This window comes from Diospyros lotus, chromosome 13, assembly GCF_014633365.1.
Source record: "Diospyros lotus cultivar Yz01 chromosome 13, ASM1463336v1, whole genome shotgun sequence".
Taxonomy (NCBI): domain Eukaryota; kingdom Viridiplantae; phylum Streptophyta; class Magnoliopsida; order Ericales; family Ebenaceae; genus Diospyros; species Diospyros lotus.
The window spans coordinates 1,701,157-1,721,301 of record NC_068350.1 but is presented as its reverse complement, the minus strand read 5'-3'; the positions used below and the strand labels follow the sequence as shown (position 1 = coordinate 1,721,301).

Here is a 20,145-nt window from a genome sequence, read left to right as displayed (position 1 = left end):
AAAATCACTTCTGCAAGCTTCATATTCACCATTATCAAACAAAGACTCACGCAATGAACTTTGATTTGAAAACACGAATAAAGTTGATTATTTTTTATTATTTACTTCACAGGCTAAGTTCTAAATTTTTGTTTCTTCTTCACAACGAAAAGAAAAAGAAAAAAAAAATTCTTGTACAAAAGCTTTATAGTTTTAACCAAACATTAAGAAATATATATAATACTGTTTACATTAAAAACTTTTCTGAGTGTTACCATTAGCCCATTGTTAGATGACTTATGAACAATGGTGGATCGTTTAGTGAAGTCAGCCACAAAAGCAGAGGTACATGAGTTGTATTAAATTTAGGCTTTTTATTTATAATTCTAATTGTAATTGTTTTATAAATAGTACTGGTTGCAACAAATCCTACAGTTAATCAGCCAGCCACCCAGCCAGCCAAGGGTACCAGTACAGTAGTACACTTCAGGTACTGTAGTTGCCCCCCACAAAAAATCAGCCCATGACCAGCAGCATCATTACTGTTCCCCAAAGGCACAAACTTCTGTGCAATCAGATGACACCAAATAAAGGTTACGGGCTAAGCTAGGCGAGGAAGATGAGTTTGATGACAGGGTGATGGTTAGCCATAACTGGTACTTCAATCCTTGGGGAATGAGGAGGCCATTCCACTGACGCAAAGAATCCACCCACCCTCCAAAACCTCACCTCCCCCAAGACGCTGGGCCAAGAAACCGTGTAGAATCAGCGACAAGACTAGCCACCAAAGCATCATTGACGACGAAAGAGAGAGAGAGAGAGGCAAATAGCAAGGAGGAGGTCGGGTAGAGGAGATACCTCAGGCCCTCAGCACCACAAAGGAGGAGGTCGGTTAGAGGCTAGTAGCGGCGAAGAAAGAAACCAACCAACCACCAACGACCCCGATTGTGGTGACAAAATGGACCAGCCAGAGGCCAACGATGACTCATCGATCCTCCCCCAAAAGTCTTGTTGCATTTTTTGTTGCTTCCTCTTTTCACTCTTCATATTTCTCTCTCTAGAAAACTCAGATTCCTTCGCATGGTTTGTGCCTTATTTTGATAAGGCTATGTATAAAGACAACCCCCCTCCAATCCTTGTAGAGTGATAAATCTCGTGCAGTGGAGAATCCCTTTTAGGAATATCAATGAAGCCGACGGCTCATTATGGTGATGTAATTCAATTGCTTGGAGTTGAAGCAGGTCAATATATACCATCATCTTCAAGCAAAGACAGGTTGGATCAATAAGCTGAATAGACTAAGGCAAAGGAAAAGAAAAATTAATATATCAACTTGGTCGATAAGGAATGACCTTACTCTAGTAGATGGTTTAAGCAGCAAAGCCAAACATTTCATGTGCAATGACCAATACTAGTAAACTAAATGTATCAACATGAGCCCAGAAAGCAAAAGAAACTGTGAAAGAAAGATTAAATTGCTGCCAGAAACAGACATTAAAGGAGGACAATAACTAAAGAAAGCTCAACAGTTTTTCATCCCAGTAATATGCCAACTACTCAAACATAAAGGTATAGAACAAAGACCTAGCATTATTTTCAAGTGATCATCATTGAAGGAAGAAATGAAATGTAATGCACTTGAAGAACGATTACAAGTATTCTATACACACTCATAATGGAAATCTCCAATTGTGATAGCGTAGAGATGAGAACAATTCTAGAGAATGGGCATTCTTACAAATTGAGGACTCGAGAAGGATATACCCTCTGGTGAAATTAGTGTTTCCATCCCTTTGAGTGACCATCCTCCATGTATGGTTCAAGGAATCCTATGAACTGCAACAGTACATAAATTATCAAAAATTAGTAATTTGGTCCCTACATAGACTCTCTCTCTCTCTTCTCTATGCTCATGATGTTTGTGGGCCAATACTTCTTGATTTCTAATATATTACCATTATCTCCAGATGCTTCTTGATGTCCTCTTAGAAGTGCTCACAACCCTTCGGGTTTGGCCTCAAACCTGAGGTCTTTTAAGATATTACTCAAGAAGAATGCTCTAGCCAGATGCCGAGGAGATACATATTAAGGTGTCGAGGTAGTTTATTAGAGGAACTAGTTTCAAAAAGTAGTAGGAGATAATGGGTAATATCTAGATGAGACATCAAGGAAAAGCCATGTCATTGAGATATCCTGAGGTAAACTATCCTAGTGGCATGCTCTGAAACGTGTGAAAAGATGAACTTGGGACAAACCAAACCAATGAGCACATATATTCCTTTAGGCATGAATACCCCTTTGAAGCATTTTGAAACTAAGGAACGGGGCTGACCTTGCTATATGGAACCTTAGATAAAAATTTATCACAATTTGGGTGGAGAGAACATCACAACTCAGGTTTGGTTGTATTCACCCAAATTGTGACAAATTTTTTGACCCTAAAGGAAGACCCGGAGAGAACATCACAACTCAGCCCTAGTATTGACATTAAAGGAAGACAGGGAGAGAACATCACAACTCCGCCTAGTATTGACCCTAAAGGAAGACAGGGAGAGAACATCACAACTCAGGTGGATATGTACATCATAGAGGTTTTTTGTGTGTGCATGCGTGTGCTTGTGTGCGTATGATTTTTTTTTTTTTTTTTTGGGGGGGTGGGGGGGGGGGGGGGGGTGTTGTGGGTTGTTTGGAATTGAAATAACTGTGAGGAGATTGGAAACAGGATTAAGAGTTATGGGGGATTCGGAAGAGGATCCAATCTACTTACCTGCTGTCTTCCCTAGCCTAGCTAATTTGCAGCCCTAGATGTTCCATGCAGATTTTAAAAATTTTACAAATAAATGTACATATATTTACCAAAATTCATACCTTAGTTCCATCTGCAGACCACCTTGCACCATAACCATCAGCAATCCTAATCTCATAGACAGCCCCATGTGGTGGAACAATATGCATATTCTGCCAGCAACAATCGGCAATTAAGAGACTAATGACATCCTTCGCAAGCCTGTTTTTATTGGAATCTAGAGATGAAAACAAAGTAAACAAAAATAGATGAATCAAGAATATTCAAATTAGGGTCCACAATGTAGAAACTAAGCCAACAAATCAAATCCAACAACTCAATCAAAATGAGCTTGTAAATTTTACACAATTAGTGATCAACAAAATTCAGGAATTATTATTGAAATAAAAGTTGTTATTATCTGATTAGATTTTCTGATTCAATTCATAGATGCTTAGTCTCTTGATGTTTACAGAACACTGCCCTCAAACTAGAAATTGACATATCCTCAGTTGCCTCCAGCCTCATAAAATATACATCAGCATTGAAATTTATAATTCCAAGTAAAAATTGGAATAGTTAGAAAAGTTTGCTACTTGGACCCACTATCATGCAGGTGGGGAGTGGATTTATCTAAGTTTATAATGCCTAAAACACACATTGAGGCTGTGGGAAAAATATGCCTTGCATGTAATGTGGCAGGACACTTTACAAATGGCCAACTGTAAAAGACCCAAGTAACTAGGATTGAGCCTCACTAAGATGTCCTCTGTATTACCTCAAAAAAATTTACATTTCAATATTTGGAGTCTACATTTGCAAATGAAAATTAAAGAAATGGAGTAAATAAACATCAAATTTTTTAAGCACCCACCCACACCCAAATATATAAATAAATTTTCATTAAGTTATTTTATTTTCATTGAGCAAAGACATATGTTAGAACTTGTGGAGGAAATATTCACCTTTTTTATTTTCAGCTGAGCCCTTATTACTCTACTCTAGTGAAGGATAAACTTACTCAGCACATCTGATAAGAGGTCCTGATGCAGAAGCCAAAAAAAGAACACAAGAATAAACTGGAAACTCAATCAATAAACTCAAATCAATTATATAATCAAGACTACTCTCAATTACAACCACAACTACTATAGTAGGAAACTAATAACCATTCTATTCTAACTAGGATTCCATAATCCCACTCTAATTAGGATTCTAATAGATTCTATTAACTAAAGGAAACAAAAGAATAATAGGAAATAAACAAAAGAATAAAGTAAACAATACTATTTCCTATTTCTATGCCTCAAATAATGTTTTTCCAAAGTATTTCCTTTTATGATCTTCATCATTCTCCCCCACCTGAAAAGAACTTGGCTTCGACGAATTGGTATGCAACTACCACTCCAAGAGCTTGGGATCCAAGACTCAAAAGTCATCCTTAGTCATCCAAGTAGCATCTAAATCTGGACAATATTTTCATGGACCAAGAGAATATGAGGACTTTGTAAAGCAAGCAATGGGATTACCAATGTTAGCAAGGGATGTGACAGGTGAAATTGGTTGTTGTGTTGCCTAGAATTGAAAGAATTGAGCATACTCTCCCTCAAATATAGTCATTGGTGAAGAAGCACTAGGGGTGATAGCCATAGCAATGTGGGTGGTGTTAGCCATTTGAGTTGGGCGGCCATGTAAGCTATAGCAAGTCTCCCAAAGGTGACCAACATGATTACAATAGGAACACTAGGGTCGAGTACGTCCACCACCACAACATCCACTTGAAGTACCCCCACAAATAGGAGGAGAACTGGTCTGGGCGTCGACAACAACAGAGTGGTTTCTAGGCAGAGAGGAGCTCTTATCAACAGTAACTAAAAGGCTCAAAGTAATCGAGCAAATACCTCTGTCAAAGGCAGAAGAGAGGCACTGCCTAGAATTTGTCTACCTCGTTGCTCTTGTTGCCTTTTCACATCAGCATCAAATGACATTAGTTAATTAAAATCAATGATGGAAGCTTGGAACTTATCAAGATAGGTCATGTCTAAATCATTATGTTGAAGACGAAATAGAGCACCAATCACATCATATATACGAGTGATGTCACTTGTTTACAGCTCACAGGAAGTTCGTAGGGGAACTACACTCACGATGAGGTCGAAAAATAGGCAACAAAGTGGCTTCAATAGTTTTCCACATCAAACTAAGTAATTGCATATCCAACTTTTGCTAAAGAAGATTGCTCTCAGGAATAATTGAGATGGTATTTGTTAAATGATCTTCAAGTCCATGCCCAAGAAACCAGATTTCCACCATTGCAGACCATGCAGAATAATTGATCCCATTCAATTTTTTCATGGTAATAACTGGTGTGCTCGAGAATTGGGGAATGGTAACAATTGTTGACATTGATGAGAAAGTTGTGGATGAAGACTGTGCAATAGATGAAGACATGAGGATGATTACAAACCCTAATCAGATAATCGGAAAGAGAGAGCCATAAATCAAGTCTGAAAATTGCCTGGAAATCAAGAGATTGCCAATTGAACTCAAGGATTACAACCAGATCTACAGTTCCGAATCAAGGAATCCTGAAATCACAACCACATCTGCAGGCGTGAAGCACTGGAAGTTGTGATCTTTAAATCAAAAATCACGAGGATGCATGGTTTGTGCTAGTGAAGTCAACGACGGTCAATTTCGAAACCAAAAATTGCTAGTGAGCAAATGCATATGCAGGTGCAGGAGCATGTATGGATAGGGCAATATATGTACATAGCAGGAAAATTTTCCAGGTTTTCATGATTTACTTTAGACAGGGCGTATTGGGAGGACAAAAAGGAATGAGGAAAGGTCCTCAAGGTTGATGTTGGGGTTAGGTGCAGCCTAACCAACCTCTTTTTGCAATCTCTATTCAAGTGACTTGTGATGCCATAGCTTCTTTGAAGTACATTTTATATTCATACAGTGCTCTTTAAAGAGTGTAATTTCCATAAAAGTAGTTTGGGAACAGGGTTTTAGTTTTTAAATAAATTAAGATGACTAACAAGGTACTCATTCTTGTAATTCAAGTTGCTCTGATCAGAGAACTAACCGCTCCCACCAAAGGTGCCCCAATATTTACTGCTACTCCTGTTGACATGCTTGGCCAAGGCTCTGGCTCCCTCAGTCAAGGTAGAACCTTTCACCTCAATCCAATTAAGACAGAATAGATTGTCAATAATTGGAAGGAAAAAGAAAATATATCATACCAACATTATTTGAAAACAGCAAGAATAGATATGCATTAACTCATACAAACACACTTCAAGGAACTCTTTACTGAAAATATAATGATTTCAATCCAACATTACAACAACAATACCAGGCCTTACCTCCCCACCAGGTGGGGTCTGGTCAGTCATTTCGACCGGTATTATCTAGAGAAAACTCAAATGAGTGAGTAGATGACAATTCACAACTGATAAATGGACCCAAAAGATTTTCTTCAAATATACGATAAAGCATCTTTGATGACATTATAGATAAGAAGAGCTCATCTTCTCTTATCAAAAGAATCTTCATTAAACCCATCAAATGGTTTTTCCTAATTCATAGTCTATCTGCTTAATATGTGCACTTCCAAAACCTATCACAACATGCAGAAACTAAACCATTTAGCAGCTAAATGGATTTAGCTGAACATGAAAATATAAATGATTTTTTTGTGTCTCTTTTTGTTTTTTCTGTTGAATAATGTTAAGACAATTGGAAGCCAAATTTCAGAAATTATATTTCAGAAAGTAAAAGATATTGAAACTGCACAAATTCTTCACAGTATAGCTAAATCAATAGGTAAGAAAAATGAATCATCAATCATCATCACACCTTTGGATTATGCGGCAACAAAAATGAAGAGAGAAGAGTTGATCTTGATGGGGGAAGTGCCTCTACAGATGATCCCACAGTATGCACAAAACCTAGCAGCCGCTGGATGCCCCCATAACTCAATCCCTGAATAAAATGTGGAATAGATTTAAAACTGTTTAGCAAAATGTTGCAAAGACTACTGAGCAAGCTAGGGGAACATTCACCATGAAGGTAAATTTGGGGTTTGGATATTGTATGACTCTTGGGAACACACAACAATAGGGAATGCCTTTGCCTAGACATCCATACTTACCAAACGTTTCCATATCAAACAATTTATGCAAATGACACCATACACAAGAAGCTACCTCCTAAGTACTCAGGCTCTCCATGCAAGCCCCAGCTGGTTGCTTGGGATTGTGTACACTGTTTTCAATTTTACTGAGTGTTCTACTCCAAAGTCCAAACTTCAATTGCCTCTAACATAATCAGAATTCTAAAGGCTTAATGTTATGCAATTAATTAAGTCAATTGGTACAAATTTCCAAAAATTTTGCAAAGACCTATTTTGGAACTCTCACTCTCCCACTGCCTAAATCAGGAGAACAAAAGCAAGTTGCTCAATCCATTATTATGCCCCCAAAAAAAGGAAAAGAGAAAAGAAAAGATGAGCACACCTGGAAAATCATATGTATGATACACAACCTTCACTTTTAGTTAATCACTGAAATCTACCTATTTATCTGACCTAATTTAGTAGGCTTTCACTTTTAAATTGTTGATAAGTGCATAATTCCATACATTTATTTCCCTTACATATGGTTTATTGGGTGAGCTTTATGCCTTATTGTGTTGATTTATACTTATTTTTATGGTTAAGACAATTTTAGAATAAATTGGGCTTTTACTTACAAAATTTCAGCTTTTTAATATTTTGACCTTTTGGGCTTCTTGCAGATTTTCAAACATATTAGAGTCTAAGAACATGAATAAGGTCTTCAGAGCTTTTGTAGAGGACTTCTTGGGCTTTCCATAATGGTATGATTTGTCCAAATCCGAGTTCGTTTGGGCCTCCAAATATTGCTTCAAGTTAGGGCCGAAAAGCTGGGCCAAATCCTAATTGGATTAGAATTCTGCACAAACATGGAATCTTTAAAAGGCCATAACTTGATGTCCAAATCGAGTGATTCAAAAGTCCAAATTCATCTAAACAATTTGAAATACAATTCTTAAGAGGGGCCGAAGCCCAAAACACTCGTTATCCGACCCAAAACGGTCTCACAAGTTACGGGAGTCTAGGAGCCCTAATTCCTTGGCTGATTTGGATTCTTTGTTGGGGGATATTTAAAGTCTTGATCCAAGCTCGAGAGGGGGGACGCTCAGGAAGCAAAAGAGGCAGAGAAGCACATCCAAGAGGGGGAATAAGCATCCTTTTCATATTTTCTCTTATTTTTGTGTTCTTTCTCTCATTATGTGTGGCTAAACTTTGGTTTTTCGGTAGAAGGATATTTTGAAGCCATGGTAAAGAACATTGTGAGATCTTTTTGAGTTTATTTGCAATCTGATTTTCTCTTAAATATTCATGTATCTTCTGGTTTTATTATTTATGATTGTGTGTTTTGATTGCATAGACGGCCGCTATTCAATTCTTGATGTATGATCAATTGCTAGCTTGAATACCAAATCCGTAATTGTTTGGACTTTCTTGCATAAGTAGCAACTAGGGTTGATGATTATGGACAAGTTTTCATTCAATTCCTAGGGAGTACATGTGTTGAATTAAATAAACCGAGCTTGTGTGTTTATTGTTCAGATTTGGTCTCGTTTCCACAAAGTTTAATGCTTCCATTGAATTAAATTCTAGAGAGCTTGTTCTAGGGTTGTTTGAAGGTAAGGGTTAATTGAAGAGCTTGTTTTAATTAACTAAGAAGTAAGGGAAACATTGAATGAACAGAGCTTGTTGTTCTTTCTAAGGCCAAGTATTTAAGGAAAATTAGTGACTTTGGTATCAATGATCAGTGTTATAACCATTGGTGGATAAATCCCTTCTACTGGAAGCGTTTCTATTAATTACTTTAATTTTGTTACATTCTGATTTGTCTTATTCATTTAGAATAATATTTTATTTTTAATTGTTTAAATTTCAAAATACAAACCCTCCAATCGTTTCTTCTATTTACTCTAATTTTTCAAAGGAATAGATCTAACCAATCCCTGTGGATACGACCTTGCTCATCACTATCACAATTCATATTTTTAAGAGCAAGAATTTATTATTTGTTGGATTCGACACCCATCAATTGTAATACAGTGAAGCCTAACGCTCATCAGGTACATAAATTTTAAAAGCAATTGAAATCTTAATATTTGGATTAATTTATAGCCATCTTGGATTGCTGATTAAAATTTGGCCATGCCAACACCAACCTACCCAAAATATATATGTAGATGCATGTATATAAAGAAAAGAACATAAAAGAAAAGGGCTTTTTCTTGAGTAATTACACTAACCACCCTTGAGGTAAAATGACCATTTTACCTTGTCTTTTTCAAACTCTCTCTCCTTGTCTTTCTCTCTCTAAACGGAAAACAGAAAAATTACAACAAAAAAAAAAAAAACAGAAAATACTGGAGGTGGCTGGCTCCCATCACTGGCCACAAGTGGTGGCCAGTCACCACCTCTGTTCATCTAATTTTCTAGGCTGAATTCCAAAGGAGACAAGATTGAGCAGATTAGTACTCAATTTAGCCCTGCTGGTTTCAGCCCAAGCTGCCAGAAGTATTTTTCTCAAGCACTTTAATCTCCATCCAATAATACAGATCTCGCTTACTATGGATAGAGTAAACATACGGAAATCATGCTGGTCAATGGAATATAAAGCTGAGCAGCTGATTTTGCAACACAAATTGCAAGAACACCATTTGATCGTTCCTTCTCCTCTGAGTAGAACTTCCTGTAGATCTGCACGCCTGAAATACAAGCATATATTACTTCGGGATAACTGCATAAGATTCAAAAATACTTCAAACTGAAGAACCTCATGGCACTATTGTTCTCTTTTGAATGCCAGTCACAGTAGGGACCAAGAATGACAAACATCTTTACAGTCTCATGCACAAATGAACAGAATAGACAGTGACATTAATTTGCAAAAAGCATCAACAGATGACACTCCTACCAACTCTAAATCTGGACTTCAGCAATTACCCAAGCCAAGTTTCCAAAAGTAGGAAACAATTAACACACACATGAGACAATATAAATGATAGAAATCTTTGTTATTTGTTTATCATGCAGAAGGCGCTAGAATTTATCCTCACTTAATTTGGATATTTTCTTCATCGTCCGTCTACTCTTTGCCATTTTTGGTCATACTCCGTTCACAATTTTGAAGTCTAGCATGTTCCAGAGTATGTGTTATCTTGTCCAAAGTTCCAGTCAAGATGCGGGACAGCAATGAATCACAAAAAGTTGAAGACAGATGATAGAAGAAGAAGAAGCTGGAGAAGAGGAAGCCAAGACGAAGAGAAAAGTTGAGGGAGGGAGAGACAGTCAAGAAGGGGAAATCATATTATTCAATTGTCCAATTCTCAATAAAAGGTTATATTATGTTGCCTATTTATAGGCAAATAAAAGATAACAACTAATCAAAATATGACTATAATATCTAAAATCAAATATAACTCTATCTAATCCTTAAATCAAATAAAATTCTATCATCTAAATAACTATGATAAATCAAAACAGAACAACATAAAACCTAATCTAAACCTTATTTTTAAAATCAAAATAGAAAAATATCCCTATCATTTCATCTTCTCTCTAGTTTATTTTCATTTTTTTATTTCTCTTAAACATAGCAAGTTTATTAGAAATGAGGTTATTAGTAATAAGGTAGGAGTAGTGCCAATCAAGGAGAAGATGAAAGAGACTAGACTAAGATGGTTTCGTTATGTGAGAAGGAGACCAAAAGATGCTCCTGTGAGGAGAGTTGATAAAATGGAACAACTAATCAAAAAAGGTAGAGGCAAATCCAAGAAGACTTTAGGAGAGACATTAAAGTTTGATATGAAGTGTATGAGCCTAAATGAAGATATGACAAAAGATATAAATACATGGAAGTCTAGAATTCATGTAGCCAACCCCACATAGTGGGATAAAGGCTAGATATATTGTTATTGTTGTTTGTTTTCTTAAACATAGCAAGTTCTGGTTTTGTAAATTGGTAATAGGGCCAAATCAGGTAACAAGTATGTCAATCTCCCTGGTACTATTGCTCTCGTGCAGATATTCCACCAACCTTGAACAGGCAATACAACATACAGTTAAGTGCATAGATTTAGTGGAAATGAAAAAAGAATTTAATAACTATAATAATATGTCAAGAAAATTACCTTCTTCAATAGTTTCTACTCCAGGAAGGACTTTTGATAAACTTTCTGCTTCCAACATCTCTGAAAATGAAGCATACCTGTGAACATCCTGCGAATTATCAAAGCTACATGGATACGAGTGGCAAGGGCATAAGAAGATATTGAAGATGAATTGCATGGCAGCATGAGACATTTAGTCACCTGCACTTGAAGTACCAAACATTTGTTGAGGAGAATCAAAGCTCCTGATACAATTCTACAAAACAAAGTTACAATTAAAGAGGGAGAAGAAACATAACCAAGCAAATTGTTATATCTGCTATCTCCAAATGCAAAAAATAAGGAGGAAGAGACATGCAGCTAGGGCTGGCAATGAGTCAAGCCAAGCTGAGCTGGCTCAGCTGAACTCAATTCAAATTTGGTCAGCTTATAGCTCGGCTTGAGTTCAATATGAACCATATCTTCTGGCTCTATAACTGTCTTGGCCGCACCAGGGAGACTTGCTACGACCTACATGGTCACTCACCTCCCATGGCTAATACAGTTCAGGTTGCTAGTGATAGTTTAGAGATCCAGGATACTACAATTGGTAATACCTTCATCTATCTTTGTTCTTTGTTACTCTATACTATATCAATCATGCTTTGATATACAAGTTTAAAGCTGCAAAAGTTTGTCATATAACCTCGCATTAAATGTTGTTATTATTGTTGTTGTCACTGATATTACAACACCATCATCAACAATTACAAGCCTTAATCCCTGGGGGGTCAAAGTCACTGATATTGCCAGTCTCAGTACTTTTATTTGCAAATCACCCTAAAGTATAGAGCACAACTAGAATTATAAATCCTTTGCATCTTAAGGGGGTGTCAATATGCCAAAGAAAAGGGCTATATATGTAAGCCCAGTCCATGTCTTACATGCTTTTCAGAGTATAAACCTAACCCAAAGAAATTCACATCCTTTAACCAAATAAAATTTCAACTTCAACAATTGCAAGTAACCATCAGTAACATACTATGCTTATGTCAATACATCCTCAAGCTGTAAGCACAGAGGCCTCCATGTCAAACACCCCTTTTGGGTTTAATAAAACTGCTTCTACTAAGCCTTGGACAATGCTGCAAGCCTAAGCTTCCTCTGGGTTTTACATCCACCCAATAGGGTTACTTAGGATTGGATTTCATGCCAAAAAGGCACTAAATGATAAGAGAAAATGAATATAAGAATGCAAAAGTATATCATTGATTACTGTATTGTGTTTTCTGAATTATTTCTACAATGGCTATACATATAAGTCCTATGACTAACCTGTCACTGCCAAGCAGAGACAATAGTGGATTTCCCGGTTTGGTGTGAATCAATAGTCCACTATAGGAAAAATAGAAAGAAGAATAGGGAGAAAGGAGCAGAACAGAGGGAGAGAGAGAAGAGTGAAATTCTGAGAGAAGTAAGAGTTCTTTTTTGATTTTCGATAATCCCTCCCCAAGTGCCTTGGGAAGTATTTACAGGACCTTAGGGTGATGCTGCCACAGAAGATCACTCCCCCAAAATGGTTGCAACCGTCTTCTTTGTCCTATTCTAACCCAAGCATGTGGCCTCTCTCTCTTACTAATTCTCTAACAGAAATATTCCCTCAATTACAGCAGTAAAAAAAGGAATTACAGAAATTACAAATAGTAAAGGAAATATAAAAGGAGTTACAGCCACTAAAAAACCAAAATTGATGTAATAAGGCTCGATCCGTAACATAACCTAAATAGGTAATAAACAAATATGAAAAGATTACAAAGAATATATAGAAAATGTATGGAGTATTCTAGCGATATTCTCAAGATATTCTAGCATCCCCCTTCAAACTCAAGAAGCTAAGAAGTTAAGATAACTTGAGTTTGGATAGAAACTCATGAAAGTGCCCAAGGACGAAGTAACATCTGCACACTGATGTAACATCATGACAGGCGACAAATTTGGCTGGAGGAAGCAACAACAATGGTGACTAAAAGTCACACTATTAGAGGTTGCATGCTGAAAGGAAGTCATGCGATTTGGGAGGGATGCATGATGTGCGAAAGCATGTGGGCAGGGGCGTGAGAGTGCAAGGGCAGGAAGGTGAAGGTGTGAGGGTGCGATGGCAAAGGCTCAAGCACGAAGGTGAAGGTGAAGGTGAGATTTGCACTAGGAGTGGCAACTATGGCAGAAATACCATCAACGATTGAAGGAGACAATTGTTGCATCTCACTGGAGAAGATTGAGGATCTTCTACATCTCATCAATTGAGCATCATTGCACCATCAATTGGCTTCAATTGCAATAGTGATTTCTCTAGTAATTTCAGGAGGGAGACCGGAGTGAGTGGTGGCAGCAGTGAGGCACAACAACAACTACACAGGGCAACAATGCTAGGTCTTCTCGATGAAGTAGACAGCAGAATAGTAGCTGGGACTTCTCAATGAAGAAGATGATGAGGCTTCAACAGAGGTTACCCATGGCAGAGCAGAGGAGCAGCAGCGGCTCAGGCAGTGGCTGGACTGTTCCCTAATAACAAAGGGATTCTTATAGCTATAGCAGCAAAGGAGCAGCCGCGCAGGAGGCAGCCTGGCTGTTCCTTGATGACAGAGGGACACTTCCCTTCATCTTGTATGTGAAGCACACCTAAGATCATATATGAAACCCTTTTTTTGTAGGAAAAACGGAAAGACAGGCAGAAAATAAGGCATAAATTGGATAAACTACAACAAAGCGTGAGGACAACTAGAACAAGTGGACTGAAACAAAAAGAAAAAGAAAAAAATGGAACTAAATAAAGATATAACAGAGCAACTGGACATTGAGATTGAGTTTGCATATAATCAGTCTCATCTTTGGGAAAACATGAAACTCAAAACAGATCAACGAGGTTGGATAATATTGTATTTTTGTATTCTATTTTCTAAATTATTTCTACAACTGGTATATATATAAGTCCTGTGACTAATCTAAATAGGTAACAAGCAAATGTGAAAAGATTACAAAAAATATATGAAAAATCAATAAATTCTAGCAATACTCTCGATGTATTCTAACAGACAGAAACAAGCTGATACCTGTTATAGTCACCACGAGCATATCTCCCTTCAACAGTTTTTAGGCCATCTAGGTAACGAAATTAGCAGAAAATATAAGGCATCTTCTACATACAAAAAACTCTACCAAGAACACGGGAAGAAGGGCAATTTACAATTTCTAAGAATTATCACGGTAACTTAATTAAGAGATGGTCACGCAAGACTTCATGAAACAAGTAAACCCATACCTCTGAACTGAGAAAAGAAAGGCTCTTGAACATGTAGTTCGAACTCTACATTTTTTAGTACCTAAATTATGATGTAAATGCAGTGCCAGTTAGAGACTTGCCTCAGCATGAGGTATGTATTAAAACAATTAAACAAGAAATAACATAAAAACCACGCCTAAGTTACATTTAGCAATTCAGATCCCTTCACCATAACCAATTGGATCCATTCATCCTCTTTCTGCTTCCTAGAACTATCTTCCTGGATGAACGCCATGTTTCGATATTGTGATGTAATGAGGGCACCAGAAGCTATGGAGTGGCATAAAGCTGACGCTAGACGCTTGTATAAAGGATACAGAGGAACACCTTGCGAGAATTCTACATAAGCGAAAATGAAGCAGCGATCATGCGTTTGCCGTATTATGCAATGAATAGACCAAATAGGCAGTTACATTAACCATCGAGAACAGAAGTATGCAGAAATGGAAGGGAGAGAAGAATTGAATCACAGTTGGAGTGCAACTACCAGGAGGAGTGGGGGAGGCGGAATTGGAGCTAGGGCTGGATGGATGATCATGATGATTATGTTGGAGGAGATTGGAACAGTACTCCTTCGACAGGCCGATATCTAAACCTCCGCCTAGGGTTCCGGTCACTGAGGATTGGAGCGTGAATTTGAGCAACTCCTCGACGCAATCCTCCGGCCGGAGGGGCGGGCCACCCGGCGATTGCGGCTGGCCTTCTTCCATTTGAGCGAGCAACTCTCTTCAGAACCAGCTCGGCTGCACTGATAGTTCGAAGTTTCGAGATAAATTGTCTCCAAAGGCAAAACACAAAAATCAGGTCACGTGGCTTTGGTAAAATCCACCTCCAGTAGTCACGTGGCTTTGGTAATTTGTCGAGAGTAATTTAAAAATATTTTTAATAAATTTAGTGATTTGGTATTTTGTGAAATTGTTAATTTATTAAATTATTTTTAATTAAATTCAAATAAACTCCAATTAAATTAAAATACCTAAATTAAATCAAAATTAATGATTAAAAATAAATTTGTTTGAAATAATAGGTTCCATAAAAAAAAAAGGATGGTAATTAATGATATATATAAAATAAGGAATGGTAATTGAATTATAGTTAAGTTTATTTGGTCGGCTTAAATATTATTTAACACTCTAATGTATGAAAATATAAAAACCTGCCATTTCAAAAATTTTAAAATGTTTTCTATTTTAAAACATCAATAAATATAAAAAATTATTTTCAGACTGTTTTTATAATTTTTAATTTTTTTATTAATATTAAAAATATATTTCTATTCTGCCACCAACCAGCTTCCTTCTCTATGATTTTAACGACCATGTTAATGATTTTAGACCAAAATAATTTGTATTTATATTTGTTAGAATAGATAATAAAATTTATATTTATATTTAATTAAATAATAATTTTTTATATTAAAATATATTAATAAAAACCCTTATTTTTTTATTTTCAATTTTTTATTTTTTAAATATTATTTTTTCGTTTCCATTTTCCTATTCTTATTTTTATATTACTTAGATTTCACACCATTCAACTTCTCTAAGTTGAGACAAAAGAAAAAGGGTGAAGTTTGTTTATCCAATGTTAAAGCCATAAGAGTGGAAACTTACGGCTTTTCCTAATAGTTGTTTTGGGTACTCTTTAAGTGTCTGGTTTGTTTGACAATAGATGTTCCAAAATAGGCTTTAGACAGCGCCAGAAACATCAGCCCCAACACCATACCCAGATAGATAGATGTCTGGACACAGCCACTCCCATCTCAATAAACATCAGCCCCAACATCATCACCACCTTTCTCCTCCACTCCCTCCAAATTGCCTTGTCGACAACCCATAACCCTGGAACACCATCACTGCTCGTCTCTTCTCCATTGAGAGCTCAACATCATGACAGAATTTGGCAACAATCCATCCATTTCCAACCCCTGCCTGAGTCTGTCTACTTCATTTACACATACTAAACAATCTCCACATCTGCAAATTCACATTTGATTTGCTAGTTTTAAGCAAATCCTACAAAAGAAAGGTACACGGAAACAAAACCAGCTTGCATATCTTCAAAACTAAGAATGAAAATGCAGCAAATCCAGTTTCTTGAACCCTTTTGTTTATATAAGCATCTGCAGCAGAGAGCCTTTTATCTTCTCTCCAGATGTGTGTGACGGGGGAGACCGTTATTGGGAACTTCATATTTCCTTGCCACGAGTCCGCTCCGGTCCTGGATGTGAGTCAGGGAAGAGCCCGGGTGTTTCTTTAGCGGCTGGAGTACCAGACCAGCAACGAGTCACCGCCAAGGAAGTCTTCCAGCTTCGGAGCCGGCTGCTTCCTGGATTTGCAGTTGGATGAGGCCCATGAAAATAGAGAAATCTGCGATGCTTTGATTTGTTACTTGTTTCATTATTCAATGTTCTCCGGCATAAAGAGCTTGAACCTTAAGCAGTGGAGTTGTGGTCTTTCCCTATCTGAGAAAACCACAACTCCACCATTTTAAGGCTCAAGCTCTCTATGTCGGAGAAAATCAAATAAAACAAATAGCGAATCAAAGCATTGCAGATTCCTCTATTTTCAAGGGACTTCATCCAATTGCAAATCCAAGAGCAGCCAGCTTTGAAGCTAGAAGACTTTCTAGGCAGTAGTGACTCAACATAGGTCCAAAATTCCAACAGCCAAAGGAATACCCAAGACTCATCCCTTACTCGCATCTATGACCAGAGTGGACTTGTGCCAAGGAAAGATATGTCTACCTTCTTTATTTAAAAAATCTCTCCCAGATTGATTCAACACCAAGAGGGTGTAGCTCTGTCCAGGGAAAAGAACCGGCTCTACAATTGAAAGAAGCAGCAACCATTAAAAGATTAACAACATTACCAATCAGAAACTTGCAACAGAAGAAGCCACCTTAAGTGTATTTTATATAGTTTGTTTTATTTGTTGTGATTGCTTTCTTTTATGGGGATTTTGCAGTTCTAACTTGTACCACTATGGATAAAGCACTAAACTTAACATTAATGTACAGCTAGCTCTCTAGTTGAACAGTATTTGTATATCGACCATATATACTCTGAAATTTCACAAATTGAACCCATAAATACAGTACAAACAAAATCTTCAGATATAGCAAGTTGAAACACACAAATCTTTGTTTAATCAATCATTTATATAGTTCTCACTGTTTATTCGATATCCTAAAATCTGCATCAAATTGCATGGAGAACTAAGTGATTTCAAAACAGAAAAGAGATAGCATGGGTGATTAAGAAATGAAAAAATGCATTTTAAGCTTCACCACAACAAAAATGCTGGCATCATTGGGCAATTCACAAATTTACTGTGCAGTAAAAACAAGGCACTTAAAGAGAAATCATCACCACCCAGGAAATTTTCACTACGAAGCTGAAATACTGTTGATAATTTTTTATTGTCAATCTAGTAAATTTAATTAAGCAGCATGCTTCCAATCAGATTGTGATACTCAGGAGTGAAGACTGTCTTGGATTGAATAAATTACTGTTTTCTCTATGAAGTTTAGTCATCAATTGAAGATGCATGATTTGGAGAAATATCACAGTGAAAATCATTTTTAGTAGTCAATCCAAATTAAACTAAACCATAAAATTATGGTTTCGTTTAGTTTAAACTATTGCTTGGAGTTTGGACTAAATAAAAATAAATATTTTATAATATATATATATATATATTCTCTTACCTAATATGAAAACTCAAAATATTATCATCAAGTATAGCAAATAATTAAAAAAATATCAAATAACGACTAATGCAATAACAGCGTTCATCATGTAATACAAAATTCAAATAACTCATCACTCAAGCGAAACAAATAGAGAGCAATATCAACAATGTTCAAACAATGACAACGTAGGCATAAAGCTTAAGTCTTGCCCCCAAAAAAGAAAAAAATCAACATAAGTCAAACATTCAGACAATCCTTATGAGAAGTTATAATAAAGAAATTATTTTATTTCTTTGTATAAAATTTCTTTTATAATGGATTTATTTATATAACATTTTTGGTATAAGAATTTATTACTGAAATATCCTTGCTACAAGATATTTTTTGGGTAAATATTATATATTATATGTAATATAACATAAAATAATATTTATCAAATATATTAATATTTCGAATTACATTTTTTATTTTTTTTCCACCACAAACCAAAACCACACTATAAAATGTATTTTTCAAAATTCATAAATCAAATCATATTTTTTTAAATGTAAACTAAACCAAAACAAACCAGATTAACTATTTGATTTGATTTAACAGTTTGGACCAAATTAAGCACACCTTTAAATGAACATAAAGACACGCAAGGGTATATAAAATGCCAGAGTGAAAGGCAACCTTGAATGGCAGTTAATACCTTCTGTAATCTGATGGTCGTGGAATATAAAGGTATTCCAATGATTTAAATATTGCTCAGAGAGTGCCCAATATGCTGAAAACCGTGTGTTTGTATCCATGAGCCGACTCTCTCACTAGTGGAGGGAAATCACCAAGTTTTCAACTTCAAGGTAGCAAAGAGCCTGCAAATACCGATACTTGGATGGATCTTCCTTCAATACGAGTGCTCGATGAACCACCGTTCCTGATCTGGAGCTTCCTCGATCAGAGAGAGCTTCTTCTACTATAACCTAATTCGTAACCGCCAGGACAGGAGAGGAAGCTCCTAGAAGAAGAAGAAGAAGAAGAAGAAGATCGTCCTCTTCTGGTGACAAATTAGGGCTAGGGGCCTAGGGCTATGTGGATTTACAGAGAATTGGATCAAGCCCCAGCCCTAATACCTGACCGACATGGGAGGGAAGCTCCTAGAAGAAGAAGAAGAAGATCTTCCTCTCCGGTGGTGAAAAAGGGCTAGGGCTATGTTGATTTACAGAGAATTAGGGCTACAAGCCCCAGCCCTAATTCGTGACCGACATGGAAGGGAAGCTCTTAGAAGAAGAAGATCGATTTTGCCTGCCTGTCTGCTTTTATGTTTGGCTTTTTGGCGGACCCGGTTACAAGTCCCTATTGAACCTACCCGACCCGGTTTAGAAAACAGTTGGGCTTCAAATTGGAGCCCCAACCATACCCGTTTGAGCTCTGACATATTCTTTAAATTATTTGATCTAATTTAGATAATTTTTATATTTCAATCAACCCAATACTAATTTATCCTGAATATTGGTATATTTTCATCGTTTCTCTAAATAAATAATACATAAATAAATATCTATAAATTAATCCCATTAACTTATACCAATAAAATATAAATAATTATTTAAATATATTATAGTTATTTAGAATAGGTGTCATTGTCAATAACTACCATTTAAGATCAAATGTACTAAAACACAACCCCCTAACTCAATTTTATTTAATTAAAAACGTGAGAGGAGTATTGATTTTTAATTGTGCACATGTTAAAGAATGAGCCAACAAAATCCACTAAAATTGTAATGAATGCGAGTTTTGAAAATCTCCAATCTAACATATTCCATTTAAACTAGTTGGAGCCCAATTGACACTCTTATCATCACTTTTCTAAGTGATGTTGCAAAGCATTCCTCCCTATGGCAACTTTGCTAAACAAAAATGCATAAAAATGTCATTATTAGAAAATATTTTTTTCCCTAAGCCACTTGGTGTTTTGCATTAATCGAAAATTTAGTTAGAAAGGAAGCAACATTTTTTTGTTGGTAATATTTAATCCCGTAAAGGTAAAATTGTAAATTAAAAAAAAGATAAATGGACGAGTCCTCTCACAAGATCTCTAATAACGCGCATGAGAGTTAAAGTGGAGCATGACAAGATTGTAAACTAATAATTTTTGTATTGA

The 20,145-nt window shown here is 36.4% G+C and overlaps 1 protein-coding gene across 12 annotated transcripts; it reads right to left on the bottom strand.

Moving 5' to 3' along the window:
- Positions 1–333: 333 nt before the first annotated feature.
- On the bottom strand, positions 334–19,274 carry LOC127788256 (uncharacterized). 12 transcript variants are annotated; one of them, XR_008020304.1, is made up of 14 exons: positions 18,691–19,274; positions 14,791–17,127; positions 14,449–14,642; positions 14,283–14,343; positions 14,074–14,122; positions 11,186–11,240; positions 11,006–11,093; positions 9,462–9,580; positions 6,629–6,754; positions 5,856–5,949; positions 5,283–5,352; positions 3,730–3,807; positions 2,848–2,937; positions 1,767–1,815 (listed from the first exon to the last, which is right to left on the bottom strand). XR_008020304.1 is itself a non-coding variant. In XM_052316368.1 (13 exons), exons 2-12 carry the CDS (start codon positions 15,011–15,013, stop codon positions 1,756–1,758), a joined length of 1,224 nt encoding a protein of 407 aa, XP_052172328.1. In that variant the 5' UTR covers positions 15,014–17,127; positions 18,691–19,272; the 3' UTR covers positions 334–1,277; positions 1,718–1,755. The 12 variants fall into 12 exon arrangements, 6 of the variants coding, with proteins under 6 accessions (XP_052172328.1, XP_052172327.1, XP_052172326.1 ...); XR_008020301.1 differs by lacking the exon at positions 5,283–5,352 and adding an exon at positions 4,666–4,726; XM_052316368.1 differs by lacking the exons at positions 3,730–3,807; positions 5,283–5,352 and adding an exon at positions 334–1,277 and having other exon boundaries at positions 1,718–1,815; positions 2,848–3,002; positions 18,691–19,272.
- Positions 19,275–20,145: the final 871 nt, after the last annotated feature.